This window comes from Equus asinus, chromosome 20 (genome assembly GCF_041296235.1).
Source record: "Equus asinus isolate D_3611 breed Donkey chromosome 20, EquAss-T2T_v2, whole genome shotgun sequence".
Taxonomy (NCBI): domain Eukaryota; kingdom Metazoa; phylum Chordata; class Mammalia; order Perissodactyla; family Equidae; genus Equus; species Equus asinus.
This window is the reverse complement of record NC_091809.1, coordinates 109,351,007-109,363,038: the sequence shown is the minus strand read 5'-3', so window position 1 is coordinate 109,363,038 and position 12,032 is coordinate 109,351,007. Positions and strand designations below refer to the sequence as shown.

The 12,032-nt window shown below is 40.9% G+C and overlaps 1 protein-coding gene across 7 annotated transcripts in view; it reads right to left on the bottom strand.

Moving 5' to 3' along the window:
- METTL15 (methyltransferase 15, mitochondrial 12S rRNA N4-cytidine) overlaps positions 1-12,032 on the bottom strand; it is a 180,051-nt gene that overhangs the window by 31,337 nt on the left and 136,682 nt on the right. For all 7 annotated transcript variants that reach the window (XM_044753739.2, XM_014831445.3, XM_070491383.1 and 4 more), the window contains exon 4: positions 4,096-4,287. In XM_044753739.2, the coding sequence (XP_044609674.2) occupies positions 4,096-4,287 (192 nt within the window). The remainder of the gene's footprint in view (positions 1-4,095; positions 4,288-12,032) is intronic.

Below are 12,032 nucleotides of genomic sequence, written 5' to 3'. Positions count from 1 at the left end.
CTACTTATATGGGGGCACAAATTGAACTTATGAAGTCTATATGAGAAGATACTGCTGGTCAGTTTTCCTCACAAAAACTAGAACAATCTTAATGGTAATAATGTATATTATTTCAGCTATTTAACAATATTGGCTTATAAACCCATGACAAAAGTTGCCATGGGGTAAAACCTGGTAATCAACAAATAGTACTAAACAAGTCTAGATGATAATTTCACATGAAGGAGACAAAGCAAGACCAACTTCTGACCAAATAGAATAAATCATAATAGTAGGAAATAGCATTCATTCTGTCTGACCATTCCGGTTTACCTTACTTTAGGAAACGGGTCAAGGAATTCTAAGCGATGACCTAACTGAGACTTTTCTTATAGAAAGACAGCTTTGCTAATAGTATTCTTGTAGTTAATATGCTGGCTTGATTGTTGGTACCATACTGTGAGGACTTTAGGTAACAAGGAGATGGTAGCTTTAAGACCTAAGGATCAAACCAGAGTGGGGTTGCCAAGAAACATCTGAATCCCTCCTCAAAAATACTACACTGCACTTTGCTAACATGCCTAGTGCCTCCAGGAGAAGATGTTTTTGCTGTCCTTGGCTTGTCCTCTATTTTGCCATGACTTCCATCTCTCTCTCTCTCTCTCTCTGTCTTCTCTCTCTCTCTCTCTCAGTCAAACCTTGCTTTCCAGATCCTGCACTTCTTGTTTTATTCCTGGCTGCCATGGTACCCTGAGACCAGCGAACGTTCTACAAGGCAGCCCTGTTTCCATCTAATAGGCTTTGCTCCTTCAATAACAGCTTTAAGGATGAAGATTTGGTCTTTAGAGTCAGATCGACCTAGATTAGAATCCTGGACTTGCTACACATATTGGGTAAGCTTTTTAACCTACTGGAGCCTCAATGTCTAACGTGAAATAAAAGTAACAATGCTTACCTCACAGAATTGTTTGGAGAATCGAAGGTGCATGCAATTGTAAAATATAGTATAAAGCCTGGCACAGAGAGAAGCTCAGTGAACGCCAATGTCCCTTAGATCTTGCCATTCCTAGATTTGCCAATCGTCATTCTTGGCCTAACTGACAAAATGCCTGACAGATCTTACCTAGTTGTGAATTCAACTGCCCAAATCACCGGGTGTTAGAATGAACCTTGTTAATGATGTAAATTCAGACTCCATAGGATATAGTGCAGTTCTACCAGGGCAATTCTAAGATTAGTATGGCAGTTTTTTATACCTTCCTACTTTCAGATTTTTTTTTTATTTTTCCTTTGTCTCCCCAAAGCCCCCCCACCCCCACCCCCAATACAAAGCTGTGTATTTTTAGTTGTGGGTCCTTCTAGTTGTGGCATGTGGGATGCCGCCTCAGCATGGCTTGATGAGCGGTGCCATGTCCATGCCCAGGATCTGAACTGGCAAAACCCTGGGCCGCTGGAGCGGAGCGCATGAACTTAACCACTCGGCCACGGGCCTGGCCCCCAGTACCTTTCTACTTTTAAATAAGCAAATTAAAAACAGCATTTCACTCAAATATAGTTAAGTCGATAACAGGCACAATTTTATTTTACACTTATGTTAACACTGAATAGCAGGATGGAAGTTTCTATAGTGCTACAAGGCAAAAGGGGCAACAGTGGAAAAGCCAGCAGGCTGCTAGGAGACTTCAGAATAGACATTCATGTAGTGAAGAGGATACAAAATCTGTCCCCCAACTTAACAGCCTAAGCCATCTTGTCAGTCCTGCAGAGACCACCAATTTACAGTGACTACATTCACAAGACAAGGAAAATATTAACATAAGTGGCCATTTATTTATTACTTTCTAGTGAAGAATACAGCTGACAACAGAGTTAGACCTGCAAGTCCTTGAAGCTGTGAGTTGCTTTCTGCCACGTGATAGCTCTATCATAATCCGAAAGCTGCTGTTGAAGCTGGGATGGCACAGAATAAATTGTGCTGTAAGGTCCCAGGGTTACGTGGCGACAGGTGAAGAAAGCCTCTTGCATCGACCTTCATCACCAGGATGCAGCAGCCTCCAGGAGCTGACCAGTCATATCCTCTGGCTTTGACTCCCTCTCCCCATAACACCACTTGGATTGGCATTGCTCATATTTACATCTCTGACTCTCCTTTTTCTATGAATTCACGGGAACCAACTCCCCCTTTCTGAACGTCGCATCCTGTCTTCAGATCTGTTAGTATCTCTGATTACGTTGCAGTCTATGCCATCTACCTGGAAGCCATCCTGCCTTCTAAGACATGTGTGCTCATCTCTAATCTCATCCATTATGTATTGACTTAAGAGTTTAATTCTCAAGGGCAATCTTATCTTCAAGTTCTTAGGTGAGAACCTCAGAACCGTGATTCGCAGACCACAATTTGCTGTAAGTCTGTACATTAACAATATAGAGGTTTACTACCGTTAGCTAGAAGCTTTGCTCATTGTATTTCAGAAGGCGTCCTCCTTAGCAAGACAGAGGAAAAGCAGAAATTCGCTTGACATTTTATTACCTCAGCACAACCACCTCAATCTCCAAACATGAGAAGATATTTGACCTTTACTATTAGTCACTGGTTTTTAAAGGATTTTTATTATTTTCTCTTATGATCACATTTTTCATTCTATGAATGCCAACTTGTGCAAAAGAAGGTATAAGACTAAGAACAGAAAGGTTCCAACAAGAATGGGTCACAATCCAAGGTAACAGGTCATATCAAAACATGGGGAAAAGGCTACATGTGAATAATTACCATGGGACAAAGCAGTTTGTCGGAAAGAAGTCAAAGTCAATTCAATGTTGATTTATTGCCTTAAGTTGGACTTTACATTTCTTATATATAGGTCCTTCTAATAGGCTGGAAGAAACTTTGGAAAACCTATTTGTTTCCGTAGAAATGTTCATGCAGGTCTAGAATTGCAGACTACTAACAGTAACATAATGGTTTGCTTATTTAGATATAAGAAAATCTAACGTTCCTAGAAAGTAAGCTGCCCAAAGGTAGGGGCCATGATACATAATTTGGTGGGGGTGGAGGGGTAGGGACACGAAATAAGGGAGAAAAGCAGGGTTAAGCTTTGCAGGTACTGGCTGTTCAGTCCCTGGGCCAGTGTGGGGCACAGAAACAAGTGCTAATCTAAGCTTTTAAAATTAACTTAGATCTAAAAGAAATTATCCTATACTTTCCTAGAATGTGATCCTCTTTGCGTTACTAAATATATAAATGTACCTATTTGGACAATGGAGGACAAACGCTAGTATTCCCAGGGTGGTGAGGTGAGGAATGAAGAGGTGGTGTAAAGCCGTCCTATGCATAGTACTGTGCGGGGGTTTTTTGAGGAAGATTAGCCCTAAGCTAACTACTGCCAATCCTCCTCCTTTTGCTGAGGAAGACTGGCCCTGAGCTAATATCCATGCCCATCTTCCTCTACTTTATATGTAGGACTCCTACTACAGCATGGCGCGCCAAGTGGTTGCCATGTCCGCACCCGGGATCTGAACCGGAGAACCCTGGGCCGCCTAAGCAGAACGTGCACACTTAACCACTACGCCACTGGGCGGGCCCCTGCATAGTACTGTGTTTGACATAGTACCACAAATTGTAGTTTGTCTTGAGAAGATTGAACCCAAGTGACTGTTTAAGAGACCAGACAAAACACACAATCACTGACCTCTAGGATCTTGCCTTTTATGTAGCATTCAATAGAATATGCATTAAATATAGTTCCCTTTACTCCACACAAGAGGCATAGTTGGGCCTACAGAAAAATGGAACCATTGTTTAAGCATCATATTTATCAATTTTGTTAGTAGTCTAAAAGCTAACATTGTTTCCATAAAAAAGATAATCAGTATGAAAGTTATCCTCCTCACTATTTTGTGTAAAGACAGCAATGATTTTTTTTTGTTTAGAATCCCAAATCTAGAAAAACTGTAAAGTCTATAATGAGTAGCAAACAAAACTGATTTATTATGTATGGATAGTGTTAGGTGTGGGCGTGTGATTGGAATTCTGCAGTCTTAAAAGGAAATTAAATTCCAAGTGTTTTTGAGAAATGGATTTCTCGTTGTGAGAAGAAGTGCTTTATCAATACTCACCTGCCGCCATCCATTCTCATGTCCAAGGGACCGTCCTTCCGAAGGGAAAAACCTCTTTCAGGAGCATCAAGTTGCATGGAAGAACACCCAAGATCCAAAAGAACTCCATCCAAAGTCTCTGGCTGCACTCCAGCTTTCATTAATAAGGCTTCCGCCTGGCTGAACTGGCCCAGCATGGCTCGAATCTGTTTACTGTGAATAAACCCAGGAGATGGAGAAAACACTTCTGTTATATTGAAGTCTTTCTTAAGGTCTATGATCAACGGTAGGGAGCACATCCTATTATTATATCATTCAACCAATATATACTTACTAAGTGCCAACCACATGCTTAGTACTATATAAAGACATATGGATATGGAAACTCTACATCTTTGGTTTCAACACCAAAGGTGATTTAACGTAATTTTGTTCTTGCTAATAAACACAATTTATTTTATACCTTTGTGAAGGTATATAATAAATTTATGAATTAGAAAAATTCCTTTCTCAGACCAGGTCTTTCATTCTTTCTTAAAAAAAGTTCTTAAATCTATGGGTTTGGAAAAGAAGCATATGCCATTCCCTCAAAAGAATAAATTTAGAGATAACAAATGCTGGTGAGGATGTGCAGAAAGGGGAACTCTGCGACTTCTTGGTGGGATTGTAAATTGGCACAGCCACTATGGAAAACAGTATGGAGGTTCCTAAAAAAATTAAAAATAGAACTACCATATGACCCAGCAATTCCACTTCTGGGAATATATCCAAAGGAAACGAAAACACTATGTTAAAGAGATATCTGCACCCCAGGGTTCATAACAGCATTATTTCCTATAGCCAAGACATGGAAACAACTTCAGTGTCCATCAATGGATGAATGGGTAAAGAAGTTGTGGTATATGTACAACAGAATATTATTTAACCAAAAAAAGGGGAGAAGGAAATCTTGCCATTTTCGAGAACATGGATGGACCTTGAGGGCACTGTGTTAAGTGAAATAAGTCAGACAGAGAAAGACAAATACTATATGACCTCACTTATATGTGGAATCTAAAAAGAAAGAGAGAGAAAACCAAACTCACAGAAAAAGAGCTCAGATTTGTGGTTACCAGAGGTGGGGGTTGGGGAAAGGGGAACTGGATGAAGGTGGCCAAAAGGTACAAACTTCCAGATAAATAAGATCAATAAGTACTAGGGAGGTACTGTACCACATGATGACTACAGTTAACACTGCCGTATAGTGTATCTGAAAGTTATTAAGAGAGTTAATCCTAAGAGTTCTCATCAGAAGGAAAACAACATTTTTTTCTCCTTTTACTTTTTGTATCTATATGAGATGATGGATGTTAACTAAACATTGTTGTAAATCACTTCACAATCCGTGTAAGTTAATTCATTATGCTGTAGACCTCATACAGTGCTGTATGTCAATGATCTCAGTAAAACTGGAAACAAAAGAACAAATTTAATGGGTAAGCCAATTGAAATATAATAATAAAACAGAAATCACAGAAAAAACATATGTCAAACATCTTCAAGTCAACCATTTTAGGTCTCTCCATATTTTTCCCATAATTTAGGATCAGGCTGCTGTGCAGCTGCACACTTGAAGAATGAAACTATGCCTAAAGTAAACCCCTTCTTGCAGAAGCAATGTTTTAGCTCTCAGCAGAGATTCTGAAGTGAATGGAGCATTCAGAATCAACAGACAGGCAAGGAGGTGGGATCACTTAACAGCTATACTAATTCTCCTTCCTACACAAAGTAAGATGCTGCCTTCAGGGTTCTTCAGAAGCCTTAGGGCAACTGACAGGCATTTTGGAAAGGGAATGAGAAGAGAAAAACTGGGCAACACTCCCAAGACCTCATTCCCTCCGTCTACAGGTGGGAAGAGTGAGTGTGGATTTCATCAGTGTTGGGGAATTCATATTTATGACATTTACTTTTTTTTTTTGAGGAAGATTAGCCCTGAGCTAACTACTGCCAATTCTCCTCTTTTTTGCTGAGGAAGACTGGCCCTGAGCTAACATCCGTGCCCATCTTCCTCTACTTTATATGTGGGACGTCTACCACAGCATGGCTTGCCAGGAGGTGCCATGTCCACACCTGGGATCCGAACCAGTGAACCCTGGGCTGACAAGAAGTGGAACGCGCGAACTTAACTGCTGTGCCACCAGGCCAGGCCATATGATATTTACTTTTATCTATGTTGTTTAAGGAGTACTTCACAGCTCATTGGTAATGTTTTCTCAAATTCTGATGGAGAAAGTGATTTTCAGATTCACTCACCAAATACTCACTGAATTATCTGCTATGCGTCCAGCAGTATGTTATTTGGAGGTACTTAAAGATTGATAAAGCATGGCTTTCTGAGCTTTGAGCTGAGAGGAAGAGATATGTAAATAAACAGTTTGCAAAACAACTTGATGAGTGCTAACAGTAGAGAGATAAACAGATTGCTATGTCTGTATTTGGAAAATATAAAATGAATGCTAATACATTGAAAACAAAAATAATAGAATCTTGGGATTGGAAGGCAATTCACAAATCATGTATTCCAATTATTTAACTGATGTTTGATCATTTTCCCTCTCCACTGTCACTGCTGGGGGGCAGGGAGGAGGGTCACTGTTTTAATTACCTCCCACTCACCCCATTGGTGAGGGAGGGATTCCCATTCTAGGATTATGGAAACGGCCGAACATGGGGTGCCTGACACTGGACACATGAGACTGACAGGAGTTTACAGTTACATGTACTCACAAGGGAGGAGCACACCACACGCCATGCCTGGCTACATGGGGGATGCACTCAGGACAGAGTGGGCAACCAGAGGCTGTGAGAAGCAGGTTTTGTGGTATCAAGAGGGTAGGGTGCCATTGGTTCCCATGAGAGGATGTGATTGGCTTATTTGAATAATGCCATGAGCTAGCAGGGAACTGACACCTGCTACTCAGGGGTAAGCAGATATTGTGCCTGATCGCTTTGATAAGGAGGGTCCTTTGACTGAGGATCTGTATCTGTGGGACCTCAGTGGGAAGGAGAACTTGTAGTTAGGCATTCGAGGCTCTCCCAGTGTCCCCAGCGGTCGACAACACATAATACTGGGCTTTAATTTAGGGCCTTATACCAGTCAAGTCTGCTACCTCATGTTTGAACATTCCCAGTAGTAAGAAGTCACTGCTCTTTTTTTTTGTCTGTGTGAGGAAGATTGGCCCTGAGCTAACACCTGTGCCAATCTTCCTCTATTTTGTGTGTGGGATGCTGCCACAGCATGGCTGATGAGAGGTGTAGGTCTGTGCCCAGGATCTGAACCTGCAAACCTCAGGCTGCCGAAGCGGAGCACACAAACTTAACCACTACGCCACCAGGCTGGCCCTCACTACTCTTTTTTTAGCCACTTCTTTTTTCAGTTAAGTTGATAGCTGTTTCCTCACTATTTCTATAATTTTTATCCCTGGTATCAGTCCATATAAAGCAATTGAAAGTCTATCGCTCCACAGCCTGTTACATATCTATTAGGATATTAGGGATATTTACTGGCTGCCTCTTAGTTGCCAAGCTCTCTGTTCCAACAGCTCTGCAAAATTTCAGCCACGTGTTTCGAGAGAGACTGGTCCTATCTATGATGGTTTAGGTGTCAACTTGGCTAGGCTGCAGATGCAGTTATTGAATCAAACAGTAATGGAGGTGCTGCTGTAAAGGTGTTCTGTAGATGTGGTTAACACTACAATCAGCTCACTTTAAGTAAAGGATATTACCTTCAGGAATGTGGGCAGGCCTCATCCAATCCGCTGAAGGGCGGTACGAGAAAAAACTGAGGTTTCCCTGAGGAAGAAGAAATTCTGCCTCCGGACTGCAATATCAGCTCCTGTCAGAGTTTCCAGCCTGCTGACCTGCCCTACCGATTTCAGACTTGCCAGTCTTCACAATGTGTGAGCCAATTCCTTGAAATAAATCTCTGTATATACTGTGAGTATGTACATGTATGTATGTATGTATGTATATCCCCCACTGGTTCTATTTCTCTTGAGAATCCTGATGGGTATAACATCTCAGCCCAAAAGGTAGATTTCTGATTAGCTAAGCTAATTTGAACACACCATCCCCAAGACCCCTGAGGTAATTTTTTCAGAGATTGGCATGTGTCACAGCTCTGGCCAATGAGATACAAGAGATATTTCCTAGGGAGTTGGGAAAAGAAAATTCTTCTTTCTTCCAATAAGCTACTCAAGGAAAAAGGTTTTTCAGACTTTCATTGCTATGAAAAAAGCACATAACCCTGATTATTGCCAGCAGATGTCTTAACTCAAAGAAGGGAGAGAGTGGCAGCCAGTTTTGGCCAAAACTGTAGAAGGCAAAGTAGAAAGATTAACCAGGCCACTAGACTGAGCCGCACCTAAAACCCCACCTGTCTGAATTCTTGAGTTACATGAGCCCGTAAATCCGCTTTGTTAGTGACGCCCAGTGGGAACGGGTTTTTCTTTTACTTGCAATGGAAACCATCATAACTACTACAGCTATCATGCTCCTCAAGTCTCCTTTCCTCTAAACCATACAGCTTGTTTCTTCTGCTATTCTCCACACAAAGTATCTTTCACCATGCCAGCTGTTCTTGTCTGAATGTCTAAGGACACAGTTTGCCTGTATCCTGAGATGTGAATTCCATAATGGTCAGCACAGAATAAATTCTTGCCTCTCGTGTTCTACTTATTATATTAACACAGCTGGAGATCAGAGCAGTTGTCCAACTGACTTCGCACTGCTGACTTGGATGACCTGCAGCCCGAGGCTTTGTCCTGGACACCACTGCTCAGCCTGCTCCCTCCTCACTGTACTTGCACAGTTTTGTTTTGTTAATTGTTTTTGATCTAAGGACAATTTCTGCTCTACACATTTTCGACAACCCTTTTAGGATTCAGGTATTATCTTTAACCACAGAAATCTTCTTTACACTGCAGCAAAAGCCTAAAAAAAAAAAACACTATTGTCCAGTCTTTATTCCTTAGGCATTACAGCTATTATCATGGTTGAAGCTAATATTCTCGTAAAATAAAAATAAAACCTCACAGGGGATGTTTGCATTCTTGGGTGCCCTCAAATGTAACTGCTCAACATACAATATCCATGCAGTTTTATGCCTCACTATGAGTAAATAACAAAAATGTAATCCTTGTGGTACAAAACTCAGCATAATGATATATAAGTATGAGAATATGGTACGGGAAAAAGGGCAACCATGAAGCCACACCACAAAGTAAATCACGTGTTTTAAGGCAGAATTTTCTGATGCTATAGCACTTACGTGTTTAGAGAATTAGATTGTTCTCAGAGTAAAAGTTTACTGACCATCTGTTGAAAACTCAGCCTTAACTTCAGACCCTGAGGCATAATTTCATAGATGCAATTACGGTGAGGCTAATTTTCCTGGACAGGTCGACGCCATGTCCGCTTTCTCTTTCTTCTTTCCTTCCTCTTTCCCTTCCTCCCTCAGGTCTTCTCTTTTCCCTCCCCTCATCCTTCCATCCTTCTTTCTTTCAAATTTTAATTTTCAATATTTTTGCATAGGTGTTTTACAAGTGTTATAAAACAAGTAACAGAGAAGCGTGAATTGGCTAGGGAAGATCATGATGGTCACAAAAATAGAGCCAAACAGGACAATTAGCCATAATCACAAATGCACAATTTGTTTACATCCTCGTGTCATCACTCTAGGCTCCCCAGGATGTAAGCAGGTGTTACCTGTGACTCAAAGCACATGCTACATGGGAATGGTCCTACAGCCCAGTCCCAAGGAAAGCCAAGGCACTTAGCAGTGGAGTGCCAACAAGGCTGTGGTTGCTAGAAGCCATTTCTGAAGTTCCTTGACTGTGATAAGTATTGTTAAGCTTGACTGGCAAGTCATCTGCACTTGGAGTACAAGGGTCTGCTTTATTATAAAGGACTCAGATGCTCTAGTATATACCGAGGCTGAGGTTGCGAGAGTATTACTATTCACTGGGTATTTATTTAGGACTGAACATGGAACTTCATCATTCTTCTAACTGCACACAGTCTAATGATAGGGCTTAAGGATATATTACCCCACAAACAATAAAAGTGGATCCAACTCAGAAGGACGACATCTTGTAGCTAACGTGAGTACTTAGCCATCTTGGTTTTAGAAACCCAAAACTCCCATGGTTTATAAAATGCCTGATATAAACAGGTACTTTTTGCTCCCCAGGAATAAATAATTTTCAGTTTTATGGACAGAAAACTTATTTGTGTAGAATCAGATTTTTTTAAAAAAAAACTGGGTTATTGGATAAAGCAATTTAAAAATGTGAAGTCAGGACAAAAATTTTCAGGAAAAACTTTGAATTTGGAGGCTAATTCTTTCTGAGACAAGCTAGGGAAGAAAAACATCACTATTATACTTCTCCCAGGACTTAACACTCCTCCCTCTTAATCAACAATATTAAATAAATGCTTCAAGTCATTATATAACTTCTAACCTCAAGCATAGTAATGAATGCTACCAAAGTACACAAACGTGGGATTCAGACATAGACAACTGACAAAAACATAAAAATGGTCCATGAAAATGATTGATAATGATGGTCTTGATTCTTTCTGAATCACTTAACTTTTGCTGTGTGACAAACCACCCCAAAATTTAGTAGCTTAAAACAACCATGATTTTTCAGCTCATATTCTGTGGGTCAGAAGTTTGGGTTGGGCTCAGCTGGGTGATTCTTTTGATGGTGGGTTGACTGAGGCTTGGTTGGTCCACATGGCCTCACTCACATGTGGGAAGTTGGCTGGAGTAAAACGGTGACTGGACCACATGTCTCCAGCATTTAGCAGGCTACATCAGGTCTTCCACAGAATGGTCTGGCTCCAAAAGCAGCAAGGTAGGACAACCCCAGACTTCAGCACTTTTCAGGCTTCTGATTATGCCCCATTTTCTAATATCCCATTAGCCAAACTAAGTCCATAGCTCAGTTCAGATTCAAGGGCTATAAAAACAGACTTCACCTCGTGCTGCAAAAAGCAGTAAGGACACATTACAAGAGGGTACATACGGAGAAGAGAGGAATTATAGTGGGCATTTTTGCCAACAATATACCACACTCTTTGTATTTAAGAGTGAAATTAAAAGTAGGAAGGAGAAAACAAATTTTCTTTCCCTTTAATCTTCTAGATTCTCTTCTGTTGATTGAGACCTTTATGTTACAGGGTAGCTTCCTCTTAAAGGCATAACAAGAGTTATGCAGTGGTGGTTGGTAGTTGAAGTTAGAATTCAGAGGTAGACTAAGGGGCTGGGTTCAGGTACCAGAAATAGAAATCTGAGCAGAAGCCAACCAGGAGTCTATGGCTCAGGGTCTGGCAAGGGCTAATACACGATCATCTGGGAAGGGGTAGTATGTGGTAGTAGGGGGTCTTTAAGAAAGCAATGTATAGGGACCTAGTCATGTTAGCGTCAAGTAAACGCGGCAGCATATAGGAAGGCTCTAGCTGTTGACCAGACTTTTCCTAAAAAGAACAAATCATCTAGTTGTGAAGGAATGAGGTTCTAGACAGGGATATGAGAAGAGATGCATACATGACAAAATAAATTAGAGATGTAATTTATTAGAACTGGCCCAATCACTAAAACTAGCACCAAGTCAGGATCAGCAGCAAAGACAACATGATGTTAAGTCATCTAAGCTATAGACTAGGCCATCTTCAGTCCATTATCAAGAACCCTGTAGAGAGATATGAGGGTACACTGAGCTAGCAGATGGACATGCAGATAACTCTGATCATGTGGACCAGAGTGACAAACAGAGCAATGTAAAGCCGAAGACAACCAACATGTCTTAAGAAGCTGCCAGAACAGTACCCAGGTACTTAGTTTATTTCATCAAACTTAAAGTGAACTGAATCCAGAGTTTACTTCATCATAAACCTTCATCACTCATTTTGTG